Here is a 26,860-nt window from a genome sequence, read left to right as displayed (position 1 = left end):
CCGGACTTTCTGAAGCTGTTGATTGGTCATAGTCCCGGCCACCCTACAGCCAATCAAGCGGGGGAAAGGTGACATCACTCGTTCTCCTCCCCTCCCCCCCACCCCAAACTTCCCTACTCCCGGCTACCGACAGCAACAACCACGTGGGGGAGGGGTAACAGAGTAGAACCCGGTGAGGTCATCGCGCCGCCCCGGCCGCTGCTGATTGGCTGCGGGGCTTGCGGGTGGCGGTTGGCTGCTCCTCGCACCTCCCCCTCGTGCCGCTACAGCCGCCACTGAGAGGAGCCACTGGCGACGCCAGAGCCGGGAATCCGGGTGAGTTGGGGCCCTGGGTCTAAGATGCTCCCGGTGTGCAGGGAGACTTACAGGAACTGCCCTGTCCGACTTTTTCTCCTCGCCCGGGTTCTTTGGTGCTACAGCACTCTGTCACATGGGAGTTGTAGTCTGTTATGTACTGTCGACTATGGGCCGGAGACGTCAGAAGACTACCATTCCCAGCAGGAATTGCGACTAGCCGGTCAACAAACGCTCAGGCCACGCCTTCTCAGTCCGCTTATTGGACAGCCTATCCCTTAGCCCTTCCTTCTTGCACTTCATTGGCTACTGTCCCTCACAGAGGCTGGGTTCCGGCCTAGAGTGCAGGGCGACTGGGTACTGTATTCGTCATTCTGCACTAGGACGGCCTGCAATTGGTCAAGGCTGATGCCCATCACTTGTTGTGGGGCAGGGCCCTAGGCAGATCAGGCGGTCGTAGGCTCAGGTTGGTGTCGGTCCCAGAGGGAGGCCGGTCTTGGACTTTGGCCCCTCCCCCTTGCGCTGCCGGGTGGGCGGGATTGGTCGTGGCGAATGTCGCTCGTCGTGGAGAGGCGGAGCCGACCAGGCTGCGAACATCTATTGGTCTAGGACGGCGCCGGTCAGCGGGGTTGTGGCCGGTGATTGGCTGGCTGCTCCAGCTGTTGCAGGTCCATTCACCATTTTGTGTGTTGGAGTAAAAAAAAAAAGGGAGAATCGAGAGGGAGAGCCGGAGGGGGGGCGGGGAGGGACCGGACCGGACCGAGCCGGGGCCACGGCCCCCCGCCCCGAAACCCCGCCGAGCCCGAGGTGAGGGGCGGGGCCAGGGCTGACACGGGCAGGGGGGATTTGGGGTGCTGGGGGCCGAGAGGGGACAGGTGGCAGGGACGGGGAGGGGGTACAGGGGGAAAAAAGGTGGGTTGGATGGTGGGAAGGGGGGATAGAGTGGATGAAGTGGTGGGGAGGAAGAGTGACAGAAAAGGGGTGACGGAGAGGGGATGGTGGGCAGAGAATGGGTAACAGGAATGGAGGGGTGACAGGACTAGATCAGGGTGACAGGGAGAGGGAGGGGACAGAGTTGGAGGGGTGACAAGGAGAGGTGATGGAGAGAAAAGGTGACAGGTCCGGAGATGGCTGACAGGAGAGTGACTGGGAGGAAGAGGTGACAGAGATAGATGAGGGTGACAAGGATGGGGTGATTGAGGAGGGGGCCTAGGGCCTGTGAGGAGAGAGGTAGAGGTGGTGACAGGATGGGAGAGAGAGTGGCAGAGAAGCTGGTGCCAGCAGGGCTGATGGGACCAGAGGGCATGAGACCCTGAAGAACCAGGGCCTGGGCCGGCCTGGGCTTCCAGGAGTTACTGCTTAGATTCTGAAGGAGGTGAGGGCCCACAGGGCCTTGGGTGGGAGTTCTCCAAAGTGGGGTGAACAGGAAGAGAGTAGGCTCCAGGGGAAAGAAAAAGGCTTGGCTTTTGGGGTGAAGAGGCAGGATCAGGTGGCAGGGTTCAGGGGTGCCAGGCAGTATGGTTGTAGGCCCTGGGTGGGGTATGCAAAGGTTTGTGTTTGGGCAGGACTGGGGCCGGATCTCAGTCCCCAGGATGGTGGCCCAGCGGGTCAGTGGGGAGAAGGTGGTGGCAGCTTCCCAACTCCTGGGCACTTGGATGCCTGCCCCAGTGTGAGAAGCCCCGGACCCTACAGGCTCTGCCTGTGGGGACCCCAGGATTGGTCCAGAGAAGGAGCAGCCTGAGATTGCAGGGTCCACAGGAGGAGCAGGCCCCAAGTAGGAGAACACAAGATCAGGGGTTCCTGGGGGAGCTGGCACACTGAGTTGGGGGTGTCTCAGATTGCGTTTGGGTTATGGTCCCGGGCACCCCCACCCTCCCAGAGGCCCCCTTTTGGCCTCTCAGATTCTCTTAGTCACTTTAGAGTAAAGTTTTTTCCCTTTTCTTTTCTCAGGGCAGCTTGAAAGGGGGCGGGCAGTAATGACTGTTCAGGAAGTGGGTGAGGTTGGCCTGCTGGGCTTGCCCTGCTTTCTTTGACCTTCTCCCACTTACCCCCCACCTGGAGCCGGAGGGCATATTTGGGGGCCCCAGGGGGCCTGGCCAGCTCAGCCACCCTGCCAGAGGCAGCCCAGTCAGGGCGGGGATGTGTACAGGCCAGAAGGGGGGCTGGGCTTGCTGGTATCACGCTGGGTGCTGTGGGGGGAGGGGCAGGCTCCCATCCAGTGGGACAGCGAAACCCTGGGGTGTAGTTCTGTGTCCCACTGTGTGATGACGTGTGTGTGCCTCTGTGTGTGTTTTTGTGCGCGTGCGTGTGCTCATGCACGGCCCCGTGGCAGCACTGGGTATAAGCTCTTGCCCCAGACGTGCCCCTGCCTGCTCCCTGCCAGGATCTGGGGAGATGGCTATACCTGGCAGGCCTGGGGTGCAGAGAAGAGTGGGCAGCCGTCCCTTAGGACTTCCAGCTGCCCACTCCTTCCCATAATGTCTGGCCATGCCAGGTGGCCCAGAGGGGTTGGGGGTGGGGGTGGAGAGAGGCTCACATCACAGCCCAGTCACCTCCTTTTCTGTGACTGTGTTCCTGTGCATGTGTGTGTATGAGTGTGTGTGCTCTCTGGACAGTGACAGTGCAAGGAAGCGTGCCCTCTGGATCATGTGACAGGCGGCACACTGAAATGGTTAGGAGCACAGACTCTGGAGCAGCCAGATTGCCTGGGTTCAGACCCTAGCTCTGCCATTTCCTAGCTGGATGAATTTGAGCAAGTTGCTTGATGTCTCTGTACCTCAGTTTCCTCAACTAGGGCTGTTGGTCGCACCTGCCTCTCAGGGCTGTTCTCAGGATCAAACGGGTTAATAAAATCAAGTTCGGCCCAGGGCTTGGCACAAAGTCAGTGCTCCATAGGCATGAACGGTTACTGCTTTTTGTGTCCCCCTGGGCAGTTGCACACACTTGCTGTGGCCTCTGTAGAGGGAGCAGATATATGTAAGTGTCCCCGAGGAGCCAGACTGTGTAACTCAGGGTACACGGTGCCAGTCTGTGTCTGGGGCCCCTGGCCCACATGAGTGGAGGACAGCCAGGAAAGAGGCTTTGGGCATCATGGAGTTGAGGCAGTGGCCTCAGCAAGTGAGAAGTCTTGGGGCACACTGGCTCTGGGGGGCCCTTGAGTTGCTCCCGATGATCCCTGTCTGCCTCCCACCTGCAGGTGGACAAAAGATGAAGCCAATGAAGAAGGCATGTGTCGGCCTCCCGGGTTCTGGCAGTGGCGGCAAGTCCCCACCAGCCACCCGGGCCAAGGCCCTGAGACGGCGAGGGGCTGGGGAGGGCGACAAGCCAGAGGAGGAAGACGACGAGGCGCAGCAGCAGCAGCAGCAGCAGCCACCTCCGGGGCCAGAAGAGGCTGAGGAGGGTGAGGAGGAGGAGTCCGAGCGGGGCCCTGGGGCGGAAGGGCTGCCCCCCGAGCTGCACCCTGATGATCCGGCGGCCCCAGGCCCAGCCGAGGACCCCAAGGTAGAGGGGGAGGCAAGCCGCTGGGAGCCCTCCCTCAGCCGTAAGACGGCCACATTCAAGTCTCGAGCGCCCAAGAAGAAATATGTGGAGGAGCACGGAGCTGGCAGTGGGAGCAGTGGGGCGGCCGGGGCCCCCGAAGAAAGAGCACGGACCCCGGAGGAGGCTGGCACCCTGGGTGTACCTCCACGGCCACCCACCTCCACCCGTTCCTCTTCCACTGACACAGCCAGCGAGCACTCGGCCGACCTGGAAGATGAGCCAGCCGAAGCTTGCGGGCCAGGCCCCTGGCCCCCAAGTGGCACCAGTGGTGGATATGACCTGCGACAGCTGAGGTCCCAACGGGTGCTGGCTCGGCGGGGAGATGGCCTCTTCCTGCCGGCCGTGGTGCGCCAGGTGCGCAGAAGCCAGGACCTGGGGGTACAGTTCTCCGGGGACCGGGCCCTGACTTTCTACGAGGGGGCACCCGGCGGCGGTGTAGATGTGGTTTTGGATGCCACGCCGCCGCCGGGTGCCCTGGTAGTGGGTACCGCTGTCTGTACCTGTGTGGAGCCTGGCGTGGCTGCCTACCGTGAGGGTGTGGTGGTGGAGGTGGCCACCAAGCCGGCTGCCTACAAGGTCCGCCTCAGCCCCGGCCCCAACACCCAGCCAGGCCCCCCAGCCGCCCTGCCACAGCCCCCACAGCTGCCGCACCGTGAGCCCGAGGAGGCCGTGTGGGTGGCCCGCTCCAGCTTGCGCCTGCTGCGGCCCCCCTGGGAACCCGAGGCTCCACCGAGGAAGCCCCCTGCGGGCCCCGAGGAGGAGCAGGCTGAGCCAGCGGGCACCCTACCCCCCTGCCCTGCTGCCCTGGACCCCAAGCAGCCTGAGGATGCCGAGGTGTCTAAGATCAGCTTCGGTGGCAACCTGGGGACTTGTGAGGAGGGCGAGGAGAAGCACCCGCCGGCCCTGGGCACCCCGGCCCTGCTTCCACTGCCCCCGCCCCAGCTCCTGTCACCGCCACCGAAGTCCCCGGCTTTCGCAGGCCCAGGCCGCCCTGGCGAGCAGCCCTCACCCTGCCAAGAGGGGAGCCAGGGCGGCAGCCGGAGCAGCAGCGTAGCCTCTCTGGAGAAGGGGGCTGCGCCAGCCGCCCGGGCCCGCACCCCGCTGACCGCCGCCCAGCAGAAGTATAAGAAGGGTGACGTGGTCTGCACACCCAACGGAATTCGCAAGAAGTTCAACGGCAAGCAGTGGCGACGGCTGTGCTCCCGAGACGGCTGCATGAAGGAGTCGCAGCGGCGGGGCTACTGCTCACGCCACCTGTCCATGCGAACCAAGGAGATGGAGGGCCTGGCAGACAGTGGCCCTGGTGGCGCCGGGCGGCCGGCGGGCGTGGCGGCGCGCGAGGGCAGCACCGAGTTTGACTGGGGCGACGAAACATCGCGTGACAGTGAGGCCAGCAGTGTGGCGGCCCGTGGGGACTCGCGCCCACGCCTGGTGGCTCCCGCTGACCTGTCACGCTTTGAGTTCGATGAGTGCGAGGCAGCCGTGATGTTGGTGTCTTTGGGCAGCTCTCGCTCGGGCACGCCCTCCTTCTCCCCCGTGTCTACGCAGTCGCCCTTCTCACCTGCCCCATCGCCCTCCCCGTCGCCGCTCTTTGGCTTCCGCCCTGCCAATTTCAGCCCCATCAATGCCTCACCAGTCATCCAACGCACTGCTGTTCGCAGCCGCCACCTGAGTGCCAGCACCCCAAAGGGAGGCGTGCTGACGCCACCAGACCTGGGCCCCCACCCACCGCCGCCCGCCCCCAGAGAGCGCCATTCTTCTGGCATCCTGCCTACCTTTCAGACCAACCTGACCTTCACCGTGCCCATCAGCCCTGGGCGGAGGAAGACAGAGCTGCTGCCCCACCCAGGGGCTCTGGGGGCCCCGGGCACAGGGGGCGGAGGAGCCACCCCGGACTTCCCCAAGAGCGACAGCCTAGACTCTGGCGTGGACTCGGTGTCCCACACGCCAACGCCCTCCACACCGGCTGGCTTCCGGGCGGTGTCACCTGCTGTGCCCTTCTCTCGCTCCCGCCAGCCCTCGCCATTGCTGCTGTTGCCCCCACCTGCTGGCCTGACCTCGGACCCTGGGCCCTCTGTGCGCAGGGTTCCTGCTGTGCAGCGGGACTCGCCGGTTATTGTTCGCAACCCCGATGTGCCGCTGCCCTCCAAATTCCCTGGGGAGGTGAGCACTGCTGGCGAGGCGCGGGCAGCGGGACCTGGGCGGGGCTGCAGAGAGACCCCAGTGCCCCCCGGGGTGGCCAGTGGGAAGCCTGGCCTGCCCCCACCTCTGCCAGCCCCTGTGCCCATCACCGTGCCTCCAGCCGCGCCAACTGCCGTGGCCCAGCCGATGCCTACCTTTGGCCTGGCTTCTTCACCCTTCCAGCCGGTGGCCTTCCACCCCTCACCTGCTGCCCTATTGCCCGTCCTGGTGCCCAGCAGCTACACCAGCCATCCTGCCCCTAAAAAGGAAGTCATCATGGGCCGACCTGGGACAGGTAAGAGATTTGGGTGGATGGGTCGGGTGAGGGCTCGTTTTAGACGGGGCCACTTGCAAACTGGCTCCCAAGAGAGGTGAGCTCCCCACCTTGGGAGGGGCTCGGGGAGATTAGCGTAGATGTTTCAGCGGGAAGTCACATGTCAGGCAAGGGACTGGACTTGGAAGGCTCAGTGCCGTGCTTCCAGAGGGCTCCTGTTGGAAATGCACTCTCAAGGGCTCTACCAGTTAGCAAACCTTTCCTGAGCTTTGGGAGCCGGGCCCCCACAATTCTGATGGAGTAACAGAGTTGACAATCGTGATGACAGCTGCCATGTCTGGAGGACTGGCGGGGGCATCACCGTGATAATAGGCATTGCGTGTGAGTTATCTCACCGAACCCTCAGACACACCCCTACGGTACCAGGGTCTGTTTTCAGCCCTTTGGAAATATTCACTCATTTCGTCTTCACAAACCTAACAAGCGGGTACTAGGATTATGTTCATTTAGAGGAAACGGAGGCCAGGTTAGTAACTTGCCCTGGATCCCATGGTTAGTAAATCCTGGAGCCAGCCTTCAAAGCCAGGCTGGCTGGCTCGTCCCCCTGGGCCATAGTGCTGGGTTACAGATGGGAAGATGGAGGCTCCAGCAGGGCCTTCTGCCTCGGGGTGGCAGGATCAGGACTGGAGCCCTCACCTCACGCCTGTGCCGGGTAAATATCACAGGTGCGGTCGGTGCCATGTAGGGGAACTGGGGGTGTGCTGGGCAGGCCTCCAGGTGTGAAATCCAGTCTGGCTGCCCTCAGGAAAGGGCGTGTAAGCCAAGAGTTGAAGGATGAGTTGTAACCAGCAACCGCGGGGTGGAAGAGCCTCCTAGGAGGCTGGCAGGAAAGCTTCTAGGCCAGAAGGAGCACAGCTGAGGAAAGCTGGTATGGCCAGAGGGCTGAGGTCAGAGGCGGGGAGAGCCAGAGGCCAGGCCAGGCCTTGTCAGAGCAACTGTCAGGGAGGGTGACCAGTCACCAACCCTTCCTTAACATCTTATTTATTAATCCACTTTTGACTGAGTATCCCGGCCCTATGCCTCTGGGCCTGGCCATGTGCTAGTTGGTCTGAGGACACAGCTCTGTCCTTACAGGGCTCATGGTCCTGGAATAGACAGATCTGTCCCCAGACAGTGAGCATCCAGAGTGATCAGAGCTGGGATGGGGGAAGCCAGGAGGCTGTGGGAAGTCAGGGAGGGCTTCTTGGAGAAGAGGCCAGGGTCTCTAGAGTGACATATGCAGGGTGTGCAGATGTGAGCCTGGCAAGGCCGGCAGGAAGACGATTAGGCAGAGGGAAGGGTTTGGGGAAAGGCATTGAGGCCAAAGTAAGTATTTGAAAGGAGTGGAACCTGCAAAGTCAAAGGCTCTAGACGATGAGGGTGAGTGTGGGGATATGGGGCTATATTAATGAGTGAGAGTCAGATCATCGAGGGCCCTCAGGAGACTTGGGAACTTTACCTTGGAGGGCATTGGGGAGCCATGGAAGGTTTTGAACTGATCCAACCATGGTTGTACTGTGGAGGGCCATTTCCAGAGTCTGAGACCAGAGGCAAGGAGACCAGGGAGGAAGGAGGCCATGGTGGGGACCTGGGTGGAAGCAGGGACGAGGGCCCGAGGCTGATGCAGGAAGGAACCCAGGCCCTGACCTCACGGAGCTCCAGGTCTAGACCCAGGACACAGGGACACAGGGCTGTGCTTGTCCCTCAGACTCATAGACTGAGGTTGTGAGTTGTTTTTTGCTCTGCCTCCAGCAGTTCTAACATTTGTTAGGGTAGTTGATACGAGTGAAATTCCACAGAAATGGGCACAGCAGGGATTTCTGTCCTTAGCCAGATGAAGACAATGAAGCAGAAGGACTCTTAACCATCTCCCCCTGCCACATGCCTACAGCCCCCGACATTGTTTTCAGAGCATTGTGTCACGTGACCCTGACTGCTGGCACTTGGGGAGGGATGGCTCTGATGCAGGTGACCCGAGGCCTACCAGGGCAGCCCCAACAGGGGTACCTGCCACCATTTTCCAGATGAGGAAAAGTGACAGAGGAGTCCTGATTGAGATCGCCCTGCCAGGGAGGGTCAGGACCGGGCCTTGAACCAGGTCTCCCAATCTCCAGATCTGCCAGAAGCTACAGCCGTCAGAATTTCTTGAGCACCACCAATGCGTGCGTGTGGTACACAGCTCTCTAAGAGCCGCCTGAGCATTTACTCACCAAATCCTCACAACACTCCAGGAGGCCAGCGCCATTAGTATTTCAAGTGTTCAGAGGAGGAAACCACACCCCAAGAGGTTAAGTGACTTGTCCAAAGCCACCCACTTAGGAAGAGGGAGAGCCAGGATTTGAACCCAGGCTGTCTAGCTCCAGAGCCCAGGCTTTTAAGTACTCTCAACAATAATGGTAACGATAATAGTAACCAGTCTTTTATTAAGCATTTACCGTGTGCTCAGCCCCAGGTGTGGGGCCATCTCGTCGGATCCACCTGATGCTATGCAGTAGGGATTACCAGCCCGGTTTGGGGGGTGGGAGGGTGGGGACTGAGGTTCAGAGAAGGGAGGCTGCAGGCTGTCTAGTCGTCAGAACTTGTCCAGTGCCTGTCCTGGCGGTTCTGAGTAGTGCCTCCCTAACAACACCCATGCTGAGGTATCCAGGCTGCCCTCAGGTTCTCAGCCAGCAGGTCCTTTTGTTCTTGTCCCAGAGGCCTCTCCAAGCCCTTGGGAGGCAGGCACCTTGGGGCGTTCTCCGTCTTGAGGCCCAGATAGGGAAGACCATGCCCAGTGGCATAGTGAGGCCGTGGTCTGGTCCCTTTCTGCCCACTCATGCCAAGGCCTGACCCTCACTCAGGGCAGCAGGTGTGAGGGGGCGGCTTGGGACAGCTTGCCTGCTCCTGCCCCCGCCAGGCATTTGCTTCCGCTGGGGGACGTGCCGGGGCAGGCGGCCGGCATTCTCCACATTCTGTGCATGGCCAGGCCAGCCAGCTGCCATTGCCACCTCCCTCTGACTCTTCCCGCCTGCTCCCCAGGAGAGGAAGCCGCCCCAGGGCCTGCAGCCCCAGCCCAGGAGGCCAGATGTCTCAGCCCCATTCCTCGCACAGCCTCCTTTCTAGCTCCCAGCTTCCGCCTGGCTTCCCCGTACTGACAGGCAGTGCCCCCCTCCCCTGGGCCTCTGCCTGCCTGCCTTTGAGCCACTGTGTGTCTATCTGTTGCTCCCTTGGGTCCCTACATCTGTCTGTCTAGGTCTCTATTTCTGGGTCTGTCTGAGTCTCTCTCTCTGGACTTCTGGCTCTCTCTCTGTCTGGCTCCCTATATCTTTCTTGGTTTGTCCCTCCCTAGACATCAGTCCTTGTCTGGGCTTTCATCCCACCTTTTTTCTGTTTTGGTCCCCTATCCTGGGATCCTGTGTCCCTGGGCCTCCCCTGGCCCTCCTCCCCCTCCTTCAACAGACTTGCTGTCCCTGTCCTAGCCCCTCACGTCCACTCTCTGCACGTCCAGGTGCTCCATCCCTTTGAGTCAGTGGACAATTGCTAAGCATTAGGGTCCCTTACTCCCTTCTTGGGGAGTGTTGGGAGGTTGTACAGGCCTGAGAGTCCCTTCCTGTTCCTTGACAAATTAACTGCCCACCACTGTCCCTGAAACATGCTGAGAGGTGCCAGGAGCCATCTCCATCCAAGCACCTGTTACCCAAGTCAGGCAGGAAGGCGGGGGCTGCCTGGGCCAAGCTAGCAGATCCGGCTGTAGGGGAACAACAGGAAAGCAGCTCCCGTGCCCACCCACCTGCTAGGGGGCATGACCTGGATCACCTCTACCACCTCCTCAGTACCTTGCAGGAGACACATTTAGTGCCAGCTCCATTTAACAGAATTCCACATGTAGTCTGCCCCAGTGAGTAAGACTTCAGAGACCAGGCTGTACCCACCAACTGTGCTTGGCCAGATGGGGAACATAAGGCCCAAAGAGGGGCCTAGGTTCTCCGGACTCCCCAAATCCAGATTCTGCCCACCAGAATTTTCGTTTTGTCTCCAACAGTGAGCCCCTTCTCTCCCACCAGAAGTCCCTAGTCATCTGTACCAAGCTCAGGCTGAGCAGCCCTGGGGGAAATGGGTGGGGAATGCAGACATGGATGCAGGCACGGGCGAGGATGAGCGGAAGGAGGTAGTCTGGGCAAGCCAGAGGACAGAGACAACTCTGTGGCTCGGTGCAGGGTGATGAGGGAGGTACAGGTATGCCTCACAGTGGAAGTGACATTTGAGCTGAAGCGTGAGGAACGAGTTGATTTCAGGACAGTGAAAGAAAGGGGTGTTCCTGGCCGAGGCAGCTGTAGGATCAAAGGCCAGGAGGGGTGAAAGTGCATGACCTCTCTTGCTCGTTGAAGCTGGAGCTGACACTAGAGCCCAGGATTGGCAGAAGGGTGCCAAGGAGTCCAGGTCTCGCCAGGCCAGCTTGTATGCTGGTCGCTGAAGAGCCAAAAGTTTAGAGCAGGAGAGGGAATAGGTTAGGCTTGGGTGTCAGAGACCCCTGGAAACTGTCCTGGAGAGGAAGGAGGCCTCGGCTGGGAAGAAGAGGATGACTTGCCCAGGAGAGAAGAGAAGGGGCGTTTTTTGAGGTAGTCTTAGAGACTTCGAGGAAGAGACCCCAGCGCCGGGAGCCGCGAGGGGTCAGGCTGCCTCCTGGCGGCGGCGGGCGGCGGGCCGCAAGCGGCGGGGGGGAACGGCGCGCGCATGCGCCGGGCGGCGGGCGGGGGCGCGCCCCGGCGCCCCCGGCGCCCGGGCATTAATGGCTCCATTAGTGGCCGGGAGGGAGGCGCATTAGCGGCGGCGACGGCGTCTGGCTCCCATTACCACCGGCGGCAGCGGCTGCACCGCAGGCGGCTGGACCCTAGCCCGCCGCGCCGCCTCCTCCGCCCGCACCCCGTCCCCTCTTCCCGCTCCCCACGGAGGCCTGGGCCAGGGAACCCCCCGTCTCCCTATTTCCGCAGAAAAGCTGATTGTGAGGCCAGGCAGACCTGGGTTCAAATCCCGAGCGTGCCACCTCCTGTCTTGCAAGGTCCTATCCCCCTCTGAACCTTTTTCTTGCGAAGCAGCCGGGGAAACAGGGTGCACCGGGGGCATTGCAGGTCCGGACCGACACCCTGAGAGGACCGCGCCCAGCCCCCGTCCGCACGGAGGGGCGCGGGTTCCCGCGCCCTAGGGGTAGGCCGGGAGCGGCGGGCCTCTGTCTTTCCCATTGGCCGCCTACGCGCCTGCCGACGCTGATTGGCCGAGAACACCTCCCCCCAACAAAGCGGCTGCGCCTTTAACCCTTAAGCGGCCGCGCCCTCGGGCTGGGTGGGGGGGCCCCCCCGCAGACAGCTCGGGTGCCAGCTGGCCCGTGCCCCGCCGCGGCCCGCGTGGGTGTCAGGCCGGCCGGGCGCCCGCCCGCCCTCCCAGCACAAAGCGGCTTTGTGGGGCCCGCCGGGGGCTGGCTGGGGGCCAGGCGGCGAGTGGAAAATCTCGTGAGCTCGGGGAGGGGAGGAGAACGCAGGGCGGCGCCCCCTCCTCCGCCCGGGTTGGGGCGCCTCCCTCAGTCCGCGCCGACCAGCCCTCTGAAATCCTGGTGCCTGTACAGTCCCCCACCCGCCGCCCCTTTCCACCCCCGAACCCACATGCCCCCCTCCGTCCTATCCCGTCCGTCTCCCAATCCCTGGGGACCCTCCCCCACACCTCGCCTGCCTCTTTCCCTCCTAGTCCCCCTGCCTACCCCAGCCCCACTCACACTGACTCACCCCGGCGCTATTTTTAGGCCCCCATCCTTCCCGAGCCGCACCAGCCCAATCCTGGGCTCGTTCCCCAGGCAACCCTGGCCGTCGCCGACGCCGCCCGGGGTGGGTGGGTGGGTGGGTGTGTATGTGGAGAGCGGGTGAGGGGAGCTGGGGACACCGGGGTGGTGAGCCGAGGCGGGGACCCAGGCCTGTAGAGCAGGGTGGGGAGCCGCGGGCGACAGGGGTGCGGTGCCTCATGGGCTCAATAAATGGGCCCGTGAGTTCAGAGTGTGTGTGCCTGTTCCTCAGTCTGTCAGCATCCCTGGCTGTACGCCCCAGGCCTCTGGACAGGCCTCAGCCTGTGCCACCCTGGGTGGCAGTTGGTGTCTCTGTCTGGGCTCCCTGTCCCCAGGCTGGGGGTGGGGTAGTGCTGCGGGGGCTGTTTGGCGCCAAACCTTTTGTGGAATTGGTGATGGGGTGGTGCAGAGGGTTGGGTTGCACCATAGTTCTGCCGAGGACCTGCACTGAGTGAAGGATGGCGTTGCACCCTCTCTCAGATGAGGGGCTGGGGCCCTGGTTTGGGAAACCCCCTCAGCCTTTGCCAATTAGGGAGGCCCCAGTTAGGGTTGAGAATGGCTGGAGAGATGGAGCTGTCTGGGGTTAGGACCTGCTCCCTCTTCACTTCCAATCACCCCCACCCAGGGTTCCTCCACTCTGAACAATGGAAGCTAAGTATAGGGCTGGCCCAGTGCCCAGGGCAGGGGGGCCCTTCCCGCCCGGAATCCGGCCCCTCCCTGCCAGGCTGGGCCCCCACTTGGCTGTACCCTACCCTGTAAGGGGCCTCTTCCCATCCCTCCTATGTGGGCACTGTGTCTTCTACCAGATGTGCAACCCTCCCAGATGTGTGGGGCCCTCTTTTCCCTGCTGTGCCAGGCCTAGCTCTTTCTCTCACCCTGCAGAAGTAGGGGAGCTGGGGGCAATGTTTCTCTGAGCTCAGTCCTCGCCTGCACTGCAGTAGGAAAGGGGTTAACTTGCCAGTAGGTGACTCACCGGTGGGGAGAGGAGGGGGCAGCGGTGGGGAGATAGCGGGCCACATTGATTTCAGCCTTGATTTCTGCCTCACATTGCAGTCCCTGGGGCAGTGAGGTAATGGAGGGTCTGAGTCTGGGGCTGCGTAGGGAGGAGGGGGCAGTCACCTAATAGTCCCTCCAGTGGCCCCCTCCAGGCTCACAGCCAAGTGTCTGGTCCTGCAGTCTCTGGAGGTCAGAGGGCTATGGACCTTCCCTTCCCCTCTGGGCTCAGATTACCAGTTTTTGCCCCCTTTCCATGCCTTCAGCTCTGTCAGTGGATGGAATAGGCTGGGAATGGGATTTGTTTGTGCCTGTTGCTGACTCCACCTGTGTAGGAGCCCACTCTTTATCCATCTGAGCTTGTGCAACCTTTACCTGCCCAGGTGTGACCCCAGGGCCATGCCGCTACTGAATGTGACCCCAGGGCCCATCTCGGGTGATCCCAGGCCTCTGCCTCTCTCCCTAATGGGCCCCAGACCTTTGCAAGTGTCTCTGTGTGTGCTCTCTGACCTTTCTGCAGTTCTCTGTATCATTGTTTGACCATAGTCCGGGACTTCTGGGAGTGTCTGCCTGGGTCCACCCCAAGGTTAAATTTTCAGTAGTGGAAAGAGCAGCTGAGTTGGAACACTGGGCTGTTAGGTTCTGAAGACATGATCTTGCACAATTTACTGCTTCTCTGAGCCTCATTTTCTCATCTGAACAATGGGTGTAATAAAGTATACCTCCCTAGTGGCTGTGAGGATTCAGTAAGCAGTATAATACATACAAACTCTCAGCATGCTGCCCCCTCCCCCCCATGTTAGTTTCCTTTTTTTCTCCTGGACCTTTTCTGGAAGGGGTTGTTCCTAGCCTAGAGTGGTAGACCCAGCCCACAATGGTGCTCTGTGCCGCCCCCCCCCTTACACTGTGAGGTAGAGGGTCCCAGGTGGCTGCTAAGTGTCAGGCGGGGTAGCTGAATGATGATGAATGGCCTTGGCACTCTATATACCTGGGGGGCCAGGATACTGAAGTAGTGCTCACTGCGGTAAGTTTATATAGTGTGCCGGGGTCAGTATGACGGCATCTGTAAGAGTTTGCCCGTGTCCGAGATGAGAGGTGCCAGGAAGGCCACATGAGAGTGTGTGAAGATGGAAGATTGTGTGTGTGGCTGGGTGGGAGGGATGTGGGGGGTGTGTGTGTATGATGGACAAGCAGTGGTTGTGATGAGACGTGTGAGATAATGCTGCCTGTTTGATATGTTGTTTGTATGATGATTCATGTGGGCTGGCAATGAGAATATGCGTTGGTGAAGCATGTATGACAAGGCGTGTATGAAATGGGTGATGTGGAGGAAGGGTGAGAACGTGTGTATGATGATGGGTGGGGAGTGATGGACCAGGAGTGTGGGAGGTAGTACATACATGTGAGCAGGTGTTCAAGGTGTGTGACTTCGTGTTTGTAAGGTACATGTGACCGTGGGGTGTGTATGAGATAATGGGTGTGGCAGGAAAAGTCTATGAGAGGGGTGTGTGTGCCTGTATGTATGTGGGGGGGGGTCAGAGTCGGCTCGTGTGAGTTGGTGAGGGCTCAGGGTGGCTCGCGTAGCCCTACCGCGCAATTCGTCTGCCCTGTGGAGCCGTGCGCGCCCAGGCGGGCGTGAGGGAGGCGGGCCAAGCCGCGCGGGAGCGTGTTCCTCGCGTGGACTGGACACACGTAGCACCACACACAACCCCGGGGCCTCCGCAGCGCGGTGCCGCGAACCGCCCCCCTGGCTCGCTGCCTTTACTGCAGTGCGCCCTCCCTGCCACCCTCCTCCCGCGGTCCCGCCCCGGGCCGGCTTGGGGCCAACCGGAGCCCGCCCCGCCCTTCCCGCATTTGCATATGACTGACGTTCCCCCGGGGCGGCCAATGGGGGCGGGCGCGGCGGGGCCTGACCCGCGCGCGGCGGCGGCAGCCAATGGGCTCACGCGCGGGGGGCCGGGCTTGCGCGGAAGGCCGCGGGGGAAGCGGGGAAGGGGCGGGGGGAGGTGCGGCGGGGGGAGGGGAGCGCGTAGTAGTGGCGGGGCGGGGAGGCGGCGGTGGCTCTGCGCGGGGCTCGCTCGGAGCGCACGGACGCACGCACGCTGGTCCGTCTGCCCGCTCGGAGCCGAAGGTCGACCCGGCGCTGAGCCGCGGGCCCGGAGCCCGGAAAGGCGGGGCGGCGGCACCGGCAGTCGGGGCGCGCGGGGCCAGAGCCGTTACCCGCCGGAGCTGCGAGGGAGGGAGGGAGCGAGCCAGCGAGAGGAGAAGGGAGGGGGCCGCCCCCGCGCACGCGCGCCGCGCCCCGCCCCGCCTGCCCCGCCCGCCGGGCACCGCGCGGGAGGAGGGAGAGGGAGGGGGCGGCGCCGATGGCCCCTGTGCCGCGCGCCCCGTGACGGCCCCCGCTCGCGCCGGGGGGCGGGGCGGGGCCGGCGCGCTCTGACCTCCCCCGCCCCCCGGGCGGCGGGAGGCAGGCGGCGCTGTGCGCAGGCGCGCCCGGCGGAGACCCCCGCGTGGGGCGGCCGGAGGGGGGCGGCGGGGGGGGGCATGCGGCGACGGCCTCCAGCTCCCCCCGGGCCCGAGCGGCGACGGCCGAGGAGCCGGCGGCGGGCGGAGTGGCGGCGGCCGCTGAGGAGGCGAGAGCCCCGGCCGGGCCCCCCCGCGCCGGACCATGTACTCAGCCCACAGGCCCCTGGTGCCCGCGTCCGGCGGGGCCTCCCGTGGCCTCGGCATGTTCGGTCAGTAGCGCCTGGGCCCTGGGACTGCAGGGGTCAAGGTGTCGGGGTGCTGAGTGCGGCGTAATGGTGATAGGGGTATAGTACGAGAGTGATAGAGGCGGAGTACAGGGGTGACGGAAAGTTAGAGCTCGGCTGGGCCAAGCGGTTAGTGACGGCAGGTGGGAGTGTAGCGGAAGTGATGGGAATGAGGAGAGGGGCGTAGCTGGGGACAGCTGTGGTGTTTGGGTGATGGGGTGGCGTGGTCCGTTGTCATTCGAGGTGAGGGGTGCAGAGTAACTGGCTGGGGAGCGTGCATTAGAATAGGGGCAGCGTGAGACCTGCTGGCCTTAGGTGGAAGAGAGGGGGAAGGGATTGTGATCTAGTAGTGGGGCTAAGAACAGGGCTTGAGAAGAGTGAGGCTCTGCTTGCTTAGAACAGAGTGATGGGCTGGAGTGTTTGTGGTGTGCTTTGCAGAGACAGAGGGAGGGACCCAAGAACCTGGACGGTAGTGCACTGAGGAGGACTAGAGGAGGGGCAGGACCAAAGGACTCTTCCCCCATTGTCTGCTGGTCCCCTTCTTCCCCACCCAGCAGATGAGGAGACCTGATGAGAAAGATCTTGGTGAAGAGAGGGACAGGTTCAGGTCTTTGGGGTTGGAGGGCTGAGTAGGCTTTTGTGGTCCCCAGTGCCCCCAGGGATCGGGGACAGGGTCCTCACAGGGTCTTGAGACCACCCCCCCCTCCGGTGCTGGCTTCCTTCTCTTCCTTTGGTTGATTGATGGCTACTTTTTCTTTCGTCAGCCCCTTGAAGACTCAGGTCTTGAGGCCAGTGTCACTTATAGAGCTCTCTTAGTCCAGGCTTTTGAAGGCATAGAGGGGTCACCCCAGGTCAGATTGATCTGGATCAGGGGGAGGCCTGGAATGATGGAGACCAAGGCTAGGGCGTTTCCCTTCTCTCTTCATCATCTTCCCTCGCAGGGGCCTCCTCTGCTGGTTCCACTTCCCCCAGGGAGCCAGCAGTGAGAGGGCAGCCCACTCCTAGCCTAAGCCTGCCCCGGGAGCCCCACCAGGGATGGGTCCCAGACCAGGGCTTAACCCTGCTACCACCCAGCTCCTGGGGTAGAAGGTTGGACCCCTGGGACTACCGCCCTGGGAGGGAGGTGCCTTCCTGTGCATGTGTTCAAGAAAACACCTGGCACTTTTGTATTCCTTGGGCACAGACTTGTTACAGTTTTCTTGTCTGTCTTATTGTCTGTGCCTTTTCTTCCAAGGAGTTTACTGCACCCTCCTCTCTTTTTGGGCAAGGGGGCTGGATGCTGCACTCAGGTTAAGCTCAGGGTTGAGAGGGAAAGGGGCTGGGAGACCTCTTAATGGGCAGTAAATTCTCCTAGTGGGTGGGGGAGATGCTGGAGCCACCTGTGCCCAACCCAGGAAAGGCGGGTCTAGCTCCTTGGGGTTTGTGGTATGGCGAGGGAGGCAAGGAGAAAGACTTAAGGCCCCACCCCTTATGGGTAACAGAGAAGAGAGGGGCAAACCAAGCCATGGTCTCCTCAAGGGAGAGAAAGGGAGTGCAAGGCAAAGATGTAGGATCATGTGAGATAGCAACACGGGCGCTGGGAACGTGGCATGACTGGGGAGGGTTCCTAGCCCTGATGAGGTCTTGGGGCCCTGGGAGTATGAGATGGCAGTTGAACATGGCCTGGTTTGTGACAGGAGCCAGTCATTCCTCTGGCCTGGTCCCTGGTGGCAGGGCTGGTGGAGGTGGGGGAGGGAATGGGGCGTGAGGCCTATTTCCCTTCCCAGCTTCTGTTTTCTTTTTTATAAACCTCGAAATCTTTTAGGGAGGAGTTTTTCCTGAGTGATGTCGTGTGCATGAGCCTCTGAGGCTCTGGGATAGTGGAAGGGGATGTAAAAGAAGAGTAGAGCCACCTCATCCAGGGTGGAAAAGAGCTTGAGTTGGGGGTCAAGGGCAAGGTCTTCTGCACAGCTTAGCTGGCTTCTTCCCACAGTGTGGACGAATGTGGAACCTCGCTCTGTTGCTGTGTTCCCCTGGCACTCCTTAGTCCCCTTTCTGGCCCCCAGCCAGCCCGACCCCTCTGTGCAGCCAAGTGAGGCCCAGCAACCTGCCAGCCACCCAGTGGCCTCCAACCAGAGCAAAGGTGAGGAGTGGGGGGCCACAGAAGGTGTGGGGATAGGGTCCAGATGGTCCAAGAGCCCTCTGACCTGCCTCTCTGCCCCCAGAACCTGCTGAGTCGGCAGCTGTTGCTCATGAGCAGCCCCCAGGTGGGACAGGGAATGCCGATCCTGGGCGGCCCCCTGGAGCCACATGCCCTGAGAGTCCAGGGCCTGGACCCCCCCACACTTTGGGGGTGGTGGAACCTGGAAAGGGTCCCCCTCCCGCCACTGAGGAGGATACCCCCGGCCCTCCAGGAGAGCCCCGGCTGGACAGTGAGACAGAGAGTGACCACGATGATGCGTGAGTGCTACGAGGCTTGGGCCTGGGGGGTGGGGTGGCCCTCGATATGGCCTTCACTGTCTCTGCCACTCCTGCCACAGCTTCCTCTCCATCATGTCTCCTGAGATCCAGTTGCCCCTGCCACCCGGGAAACGCCGGACCCAGTCTCTCAGTGCCCTGCCAAAGGAACGAGACTCCTCTTCAGAGAAGGATGGACGCAGCCCCAACAAGGTGCCTCATCTCTACCTGTCCCTAGCTTGCTCTACGGCTGCCGGAGCCTGTCTCCTGGTTTTAACCATCCCACTTGGGCCTGTGTCTGCTGCAGCGGGAGAAGGACCATATCCGGCGGCCCATGAATGCCTTCATGATCTTCAGCAAGCGGCACCGAGCCCTGGTCCACCAGCGTCACCCCAACCAGGACAACCGGACCGTCAGCAAGATCCTGGGCGAATGGTGGTATGCCCTGGGGCCCAAGGAGAAGCAGAAGTACCATGACCTGGCCTTCCAGGTAATGCTTCTTCCTCTTGGCTCTTCCCCAGCTTCCTCTGGTGGGACGAAGGAATGAAGGGTCCCTCCTCTCTCCCTGGCCAGGTGAAGGAGGCCCACTTTAAAGCTCACCCAGACTGGAAGTGGTGCAACAAGGACAGGAAGAAGTCCAGCTCAGAGGCCAAGCCCACGAGCCTGGGGCTGGCAGGAGGGCACAAGGAGACTAGGGAGCGGAGCATGTCAGAGACGGGAACCGCCGCTGCCCCTGGAGGTTGGTCAGCGCCTCTGTTTTCTCTCCCTGCTGCACCAACCTCCCTGAGAAGTGCCAGCTACCTCTCCCTCATTGCCTCCGCCCTCACCCCAGAAGCCTCTCTCTGTCCGATCATTTTATTTGGTGACCCTTACCCCTAAAGGAACTGGCCCTTGTCTCGTATGAAGGAGCCAGGGAGGCCCAGACAGACAAAGTTTCCAAGCAGTGATCTCGTTATCGGTTGTCATTTACTGAGCGTTTACTACATGCCAGGTAACAAAAGGAGTATGATCTCTACTTCTGGAAGCTGTAACCCGCTTTTCAGATAAGAAAACCGAGACTTACAGAGGTGGAATCACTTGTGGGAAGTTCTGGGAGACCAGTGAATGGTAGAGCCGGCTGTAAACCCCAGCTTGGCTGGTTCCCAGAACCACAGTTGGAAGCCCCTCGTGGCTGCTGCTAGTGGCATAGTGTCTAGCGTGTGCAGCGCCGTCCTGAGGCACTTTTGGGGAGTGCTCCTATGGTGGGGCCTGCAACTCTGAGGGTGGGGTCACTTTTCTCTCTGAGATGTGTGGATGGTTAGGTAGCTGGCCAGCACCCCACCCCCTGTCTTCAGCTTTTCTTACTCAAAGAAGGCCCGCCTCCCAGGGAGCAATCTGTTAGGAAATGCTGGGCTGGTGACTGGTATATTTTCTGCCAGGTGGCCCAGGGTTTTTAAACTTCTCTTGTCCAGTATTTAGAGCTGTTTTTGGATGTCTTGGCCAGTCTGGGTGCCGGCACAAGGTGTCTTGACGCTGTGGCGCTTCTCTCCTACCGCTCTGCAGTGTCCTCGGAGCTCCTGTCTGTTGCAGCCCAGACACTCTTGAGTTCGGATACCAAGGCTCCGGGGAGCGGCTCCTGTGGGGCAGAGCGTCTGCATACAGTGGGCGGACCTGGCTCAGCCCGGCCTCGAGCCTTCTCCCATAGCGGGGTCCACAGCCTGGATGGTGGCGAAGTAGATAGCCAGGCACTACAGGAGCTGACTCAGGTCTGGGGAGTAGGGGACATGGGCAAGGAGGGCTGCCCTGAGGTGATGGCCCCCACTGAACTCTCCTGGTACATGCCCTGCAGATGGTGTCTGGCCCTGCGTCCTATTCCGGTCCAAAGCCTTCCACCCAATATGGGGCTCCAGGCCCCTTCTCAGCCTCCGGTGAGGGAGGTGCCCTGGCGGCCAGTGGGCGACCCCCGCTGCTGCCCACCCGGGCCTCCCGTTCGCAGCGTGCAGCCAGTGAGGACATGACCAGTGACGAGGAACGCATGGTCATCTGTGAGGAGGAGGGAGACGATGATGTCATTGGTAAGTTGCAAAGCCCAGAATCCTGCTCAGAGAGCAGTAGGCTAGGGTTTGGGGGGTGGGCAAAGATCTGATCTAGGCCTCAGGCTCTTCCTCTTTCTTCTCTTGCATGTCTGTTTATGATTGCAGGCATATTCAGTCCAGGCCAAACTGAGTAGACCCAGCCCTGCCCTTGGGAAGCTCCCGGCCAGGCAGGAAACCAGGAGGACAGGGGCATGGATGGCCAGGCCATTGGGCACAGTGTTAGGTGGTGTTATTTGCATGCTCTTAGGCCCCCCGTCGGGCAGGGGGGTACATCCTAGACTGAGGAACAGTGTTCTTGGACGCCAGTTCCTTCTGGCTTAGCGGGGAGCTGAAGCCTGAGCCTGGGCTCTGTGCTGTTCCTCTTGGGCAGTCCGGCCCCCAGCCCTTTTGCCAATAATTTTCCATCCCTCAGCTGACGACGGCTTTGGCACCACTGACATTGACCTCAAGTGCAAGGAGCGGGTGACTGACAGTGAGAGCGGAGACAGCTCTGGGGAGGACCCAGAGGGCAGCAAGGTGAGGGCTGGGGAATTGGTGCTCTCTGGTAACAGTCCGAGGCAGGGGAGATAACCTGCTCTTGGGCGTGTCACCACAGGGGGAGATTGAGGCCCAGAAAGGGCAAGCTACTCATCCCGTGGCAAAATGGTCACACCTTGGATGAATTGAGGCCTTCAGCTGGCCTCACTTCTGGGCAGGACAGGGTTGGGCAAGTTGGGGGTATCCAGGCTCCCTGATGTGGTTGTGTCTTCTCCTTCCACCTAGGGCTTCGGCCGGAAGGTGTTCTCGCCTGTGATTCGTTCCTCCTTTACCCACTGCCGCCCACCGCTGGACCCTGAGCCCCCAGGGCCCCCGGACCCACCTCCAGCCTTTGGCAAAGGCTACGGGCCCACCCCGTCTTCCTCCTCCTCGTCCTCACCTGCCTCCTCCTCAGCCTCAGCAGCCACCTCCTTCCCATTGGGCTCAGGGACCTTCAAGGCCCAGGAGTCAGGCCAGGGCAGCACAGCAGGCCCACTACGGCCCCCACCCCCTGGGGCTGGGGGCCCAGTGACACCTTCCAAGGCCACCCGGTACCTTCCAACGGATCCTGCGGCTTTCCGACGCAAGAGACCTGAAAGTGTGGGAAGCCTGGAGCCGCCAGGCCCCTCAGTCATTGCAGCCCCTCCTGGTGGGGGAGGAAGTGTCCTACAGACACTGGTCCTGCCCCCAAACAAGGAGGACCGGGAAGGCAGCGGAAGCCGCATGCCCTCGGCCCCGGCTCCATCACTGTCCTATGGGGCCCCAGCAGCCCCCCTGTCCCGCCCAGCTGCTACCATGGTCACCAACGTGGTACGGCCTGTCAGTAGCACTCCTGTGCCCATTGCCTCTAAGCCCTTCCCCACCTCTGGCCGGGCTGAGGCATCTCCAAATGACACAGCAGGTGCCAGGACTGAGCCGGTCGCAGGGTCCCGGGCTCCTGGGAGCTCCCCACTGGGTGTAAGCTTAGTATATTCGGACAAGAAGTCAGCAGCAGCCACCTCGCCAGCCCCGCATCTGGTGGCTGGGCCCCTACTGGGCACCGTGGGGAAGGCCCCCGCCACGGTCACCAACCTGCTGGTGGGCACGCCCGGTTATGGGGCCCCAGCACCCCCTGCTGTTCAGTTCATTGCCCAGGGGGCCCCTGGCAGTGGGGCCACTACAGGCTCAGGAGCAGGTGCGGGGAGTGGCCCCAATGGGCCTGTGCCCCTGGGCATCCTGCAGCCAGGTGCCTTGGGCAAAGCTGGGGGAATCACCCAGGTGCAATACATCCTGCCCACGCTGCCCCAGCAGCTTCAGGTGGCGCCCGCCCCGGCACCAGCCCCTGGGACCAAGGCAGCAGCTCCCGGCGGCCCCGCACCCACCACCAGCATCCGGTTCACCCTCCCACCGGGCACTTCTACCAATGGCAAAGTTCTGGCGGCCACTGCACCCACTCCTGGTATCCCCATCCTGCAGTCTGTACCCTCCGCTCCGCCCCCAAAAGGTGAGGCCTGGGCTGAGCCGTGAAGGAGAGGGGCCCCAGAGCCCCTGTGGCTCCCTCGTAATTTCTTCTGTCCTCTTGCAGCCCAGTCCGTTTCTCCTGTGCAGGCCCCGCCCCCGGGTGGCTCAGCCCAGCTGCTACCCGGGAAGGTGCTGGTGCCCCTGGCGGCCCCTAGCATGTCCGTGCGGGGTGGAGGGGCTGGCCAGCCCCTGCCCCTGGTGAGCCCACCTTTTTCAGTACCTGTGCAGAATGGTGCCCAGCCACCCAGCAAGGTAAAGGCATCTGGGCTCCACCTGTTCCTTGTCTGTTCTCTCCTGGGTATTGGTTTCTGTGCCATGGTTTCTGTGTCTGCTTTTTTTTTTTTTTTTTTTTTTGGTCTCGTGCTTTTTTTCAGTTCTGTCTCTCTGGAATCCTGTTTGTAGGATCGTGTCTTTCTGCTTGCTTCAACGTCTGTGCATCTCGGTTCTGTGCTAAGTGCCTGCAACTTGTTCCTTTGTTTTTCACACGCCTTGCTTTTTTGTCTTTGTCCCTTTCTGTCTCAATTCCAAATTTTGTGTTCCCTGTCTTTGCTAAGACCCACCTTCCTTTGTCCTCCCTTGCCCCATTCTGAGTCCCCAGCTCACCCCAACCTGTGGGTGCCCTTGCCCACAGATCATCCAGCTGACTCCGGTGCCTGTGAGCACACCCAGCGGCCTGGTGCCGCCCCTCAGCCCAGCCACACTCTCTGGACCCACCTCGCAGCCTCAGAAGGTCCTGCTGCCCTCTTCCACCAGGTAATGGCAGCTGAACCTCACCTGGAGGCCAGCCCAGAGAAGGGCTTGGCGGGGCGGTGGGGGGGCCGCAGCTCACCTCACTCCTCCCCCTTCCTCTCCCTGCGGCAGAATCACCTACGTGCAGTCGGCGGGTGGGCACGCGTTGCCCCTGGGCACCAGCCCTACGTCCAGCCAGGCTGGAACAGTCACCTCGTATGGGCCCACGAGCTCGGTAGCCCTAGGCTTCACCTCGCTGGGGCCCAGCGGACCTGCCTTTGTGCAGCCCCTGCTTTCAGGTGAGGGGCAGCCTGGCAGGCAGAGCTGGGGACCCAGGGTGGTGCTGAGGTGGCCCAGGCCCTTAACTGGGGTCCCTGCCTCTCTTTCTCTGTCTCTGTCCCTGCAGGCCAAGCCCCGCTGCTGGCTCCTGGCCAGGTGGGCGTGTCGCCCGTGCCCAGCCCCCAGCTGCCGCCCACCTGCACAGCCCCCGGAGGTCCCGTCATCACAGCGTTTTACCCTGGCAGCCCTGCACCCACCTCCTCAGCACCCCTGGCCCAGCCATCCCAGGCTCCCCCGGGCCTGGTCTACACTGTGGCCACTAGTACCACCCCACCTGCTGCCAACATCCTGCCCAAGGGCCCACCGGCCCCTGCCACTGCCACCCCGGCCCCTACCAGCCCTTTCCCTAATGCCACAGGTGGGTGTTGGGCCAACCCAGGGTGGGGTGAGTTGGGGGACCCAGGAGATGGGCTCCAGACAGGCCTGGCTCAGCAAATGCTCTTCTCCCCACCAGCAGGCTCCATGACCTACAGCTTAGTGGCCCCCAAGGCCCAGCGGCCCACCCCTAAGGCCCCCCAGAAAGTGAAGGCAGCCATCGCCAGCATTCCCGTGGGTTCCTTTGAGGCAGGTGCCCCTGGGCGGTCAGGCCCTGCAGCCCGGCAGCCCTTGGAGCCTGGCCCAGCCCGTGAGCCCCCTACCCCTGAGTCTGAGCTTGAGGGGCAACCTGCAACACCGGCCCCTCCACCGCCCCCAGAGACCTGGGCTCCCACAGCCCGGAGTAGCCCCCCACCGCCCCTGCCTGCTGAGGAGCGGACTAGCAGCAAGGGCCCTGAGACCATGGTGAGTGCACAGTGGGCCTGGGGGCTCTGTCTCAGTCCACTGCCTGCTTTTCTGTTCCATCCTGCATGCTTGTCTGACCTGTGTCCTTGTTGGTGGGGCAGGGGGCTTCTGTCTCTTTTGCTTGTCTGTGTGACTGGGTCTTCTCCAAGGCTCTATATCTGGGGCAGTCAGCATCCATTTATTTGTCATTCTGGGTTCGGCCCCGGTGAGTCTGAACCCAGTGTCCTCTGTCTCCCCGCCATCCCTACCCCAGGCCAGCAAATTCCCCGGCTCATCTTCAGACTGGCGAGTCCCTGGGCTGGGTCTGGAGAGCCGTGGGGAGCCTCCCACCCCTCCCAGCCCAGCACCAGCTCCGGCCCCAGCCCCTGGCGGTGGCGGCAGCAGCAGTAGCGAGGGCAGCAGTGGGAGGGCAGCTGGGGACACCCCCGAGCGCAAGGAGGCCGCTGGTACCGGCAAGAAGGTGAAGGTGCGGCCCCCGCCCCTGAAGAAGACCTTTGACTCTGTGGACAAGTGAGCATGGGCTGGGGTCCGTGGCAGTGTGTGCGGGGCTGGCAGGAGAGGGGGTAGCTGCAGCCCAGGACAGGAGAGGTGACCCTGCCGGCTCTCCAGCAGGGTCCTGTCAGAGGTGGACTTCGAGGAGCGCTTTGCTGAGCTGCCTGAGTTCCGGCCTGAGGAGGTGCTGCCTTCGCCAACCCTGCAGTCTCTGGCCACCTCGCCCCGGGCCATCCTGGGCTCCTACCGCAAGAAGAGGAAGAACTCCACTGGTAGGCGAGGTGGGGGCTCCCAGGGTAGGTACAGGACAGACTGGGGCTGCCTCCGCTGAGCCTGCTTTTGTTGGACCAGACCTGGACTCAGCCCCTGAGGACCCCACCTCTCCCAAGCGCAAGATGAGGAGACGCTCCAGTTGCAGCTCAGAGCCCAACACCCCTAAGAGTGCCAAGTGTGAGGGGGACATCTTCACCTTTGACCGTACAGGTACTGACCCCGAGGCAGGCAGAGCTATAGGAGATCCAGGACCTGCAAGAAAGGTGGGGTCTTGGGAATGGGGTTACAGATGAGAAGTGAGACAGGTGTCCCTGAGCAGGATGGCAGGTCAAGAATGGGAGGGTGGGTTCTGGAGCCTGACAGGGTCCAGAGGCGGGTGCCCCCTCTGAACTTTGCTGTGGAATAGAACTGGTGAGGGCTGCTGGGTGGACACATCAGATGGGGGTCAGGGGCGGGGGGAAGGCTGCTGTGGTCCCCTCGACCCTGCTCTTTGCACCGCTCCCAGGTACGGAAGCCGAGGATGTGCTCGGGGAGCTGGAATATGAGAAGGTGCCATACTCTTCACTGCGGCGCACCCTGGACCAGCGCCGGGCCCTGGTCATGCAGCTCTTCCAGGACCATGGCTTCTTCCCATCAGGTGAGTCTAGCTTAGTGCCGCGGGGGACACTTGGAAGAGGACCTGCCTGCTCCTCTCACCCTGGCCTTCCCCCACCACCACTGTCCTTCTGTCCCCAGCCCAGGCCACGGCAGCCTTCCAGGCCCGCTACGCAGACATCTTCCCCTCAAAGGTCTGCCTGCAGTTGAAGATCCGGGAGGTGCGCCAGAAGATCATGCAGGCCGCCACGCCCACGGAGCAGCCCCCTGGAGCTGACGCCCCTCTCCCCGGACCGCCCCCTGCTGGCACTGCTGCTGCCCCTGTCCCCACTCCCAGCCCTGCTGGGGGCCCCGACCCCACCTCACCTGGCTCGGACTCTGGCACAGCTCCGGCTGCCCCGCCACTGCCTCCACCTCCAGAACCGGGTCCCGGACAGCCTGGCTGGGAGGGTCCCCCCCAGCCATCCCCCCCACCCCCCGGCCCCTCCACAGCTGCCACAGGCAGGTGAGGGGTCCGAGAAGATCCCAGGACCTACAGTACCCCCCTCAGGACATGGACAGTATGTAGGTGGCAGGAATGGGGGGGCAGGATGGTTACCTCCTCCCCAATAAAGCCATTTCGTCCTTTCTAATGTGGGGCGGAATGAGGTCTGCTCCTCTGGTCTATCCCCTCCCCCCACAGCTTTCTCCCTGTGATGGGGGGCAGCTGAGGGGAAGCAGGGGCACAGTCTGCCTCCACCGAGCCCCTGTATATAACCTGGAGTGTGTTACCTTCAGACCTTTTCACTTGTACTTTATGCAAAATGGCTCATGTGAGGGCTACAAGCTGGAGGGTAGTGCGGGCCTTGGGCCACAGGGAGGTGCCTGTGGAGTAGGGGGGAGTTCATGCACCCCTTTTTTCCCCAGAGGGGCTGGACTCAGGTTAGTTTGGGGTGGGGGCTCCTGCACTTTGCCACAGGCATGGGGAGGGTTCTCTCCCCACCCCCTCTGCCCTCCCAACTTGGGTTGTACTTTCTAAGAAGGTGATTCCCCCTACCCTTGTCCCCGTCCCCAGAACAAAACATGTTGATCATGTGCAATATTTCTTACTGTGCCGAGAAGCCGAAATGACCGAAATTAAAGCTGTTTAACACACCTGTGTGGTTGCCCATTCTAAAGGGAGAAGGAGTGGGGGTTGTACCGGGCCTGTCCCCAGATGGGGCAAGGAACTCTACTATACACTCACCACCGCCCCCCAATGATGTTG

The 26,860-nt window shown here is 61.9% G+C and overlaps 1 protein-coding gene across 7 annotated transcripts; it reads left to right on the top strand.

Annotated features, from left to right (window-relative positions):
- Positions 1 to 246: 246 nt before the first annotated feature.
- CIC (capicua transcriptional repressor) lies at positions 247 to 26,748 on the top strand. Of its 7 annotated transcripts, none has more exons than XM_055310340.1 (21): positions 247 to 315; positions 3,491 to 6,310; positions 17,853 to 18,002; positions 18,085 to 18,319; positions 18,400 to 18,529; positions 18,624 to 18,806; positions 18,890 to 19,055; positions 19,859 to 20,061; positions 20,145 to 20,370; positions 20,804 to 20,907; positions 21,154 to 22,390; positions 22,472 to 22,659; positions 23,039 to 23,160; positions 23,269 to 23,435; positions 23,543 to 23,833; positions 23,930 to 24,255; positions 24,509 to 24,765; positions 24,865 to 25,019; positions 25,099 to 25,230; positions 25,526 to 25,657; positions 25,756 to 26,748. In XM_055310340.1, exons 2-21 carry the CDS (start codon positions 3,502 to 3,504, stop codon positions 26,121 to 26,123), a joined length of 7,581 nt encoding a protein of 2,526 aa, XP_055166315.1. In that variant the 5' UTR covers positions 247 to 315; positions 3,491 to 3,501; the 3' UTR covers positions 26,124 to 26,748. The 7 variants fall into 7 exon arrangements, 6 of the variants coding, with proteins under 6 accessions (XP_055166315.1, XP_055166316.1, XP_055166317.1 ...); XM_055310341.1 differs by lacking the exon at positions 247 to 315 and adding an exon at positions 1,002 to 1,101 and having other exon boundaries at positions 23,933 to 24,255; XM_055310342.1 differs by lacking the exon at positions 247 to 315 and adding an exon at positions 1,002 to 1,101 and having other exon boundaries at positions 24,868 to 25,019.
- Positions 26,749 to 26,860: the final 112 nt, after the last annotated feature.

This window comes from Nyctereutes procyonoides, unplaced genomic scaffold (genome assembly GCF_905146905.1).
Source record: "Nyctereutes procyonoides isolate TBG_1078 unplaced genomic scaffold, NYPRO_anot_genome, whole genome shotgun sequence".
Lineage (NCBI taxonomy): Eukaryota > Metazoa > Chordata > Mammalia > Carnivora > Canidae > Nyctereutes > Nyctereutes procyonoides.
Note: the sequence above shows the minus strand (reverse complement) of the source record. Positions and strands in the feature narration are given on the sequence as shown.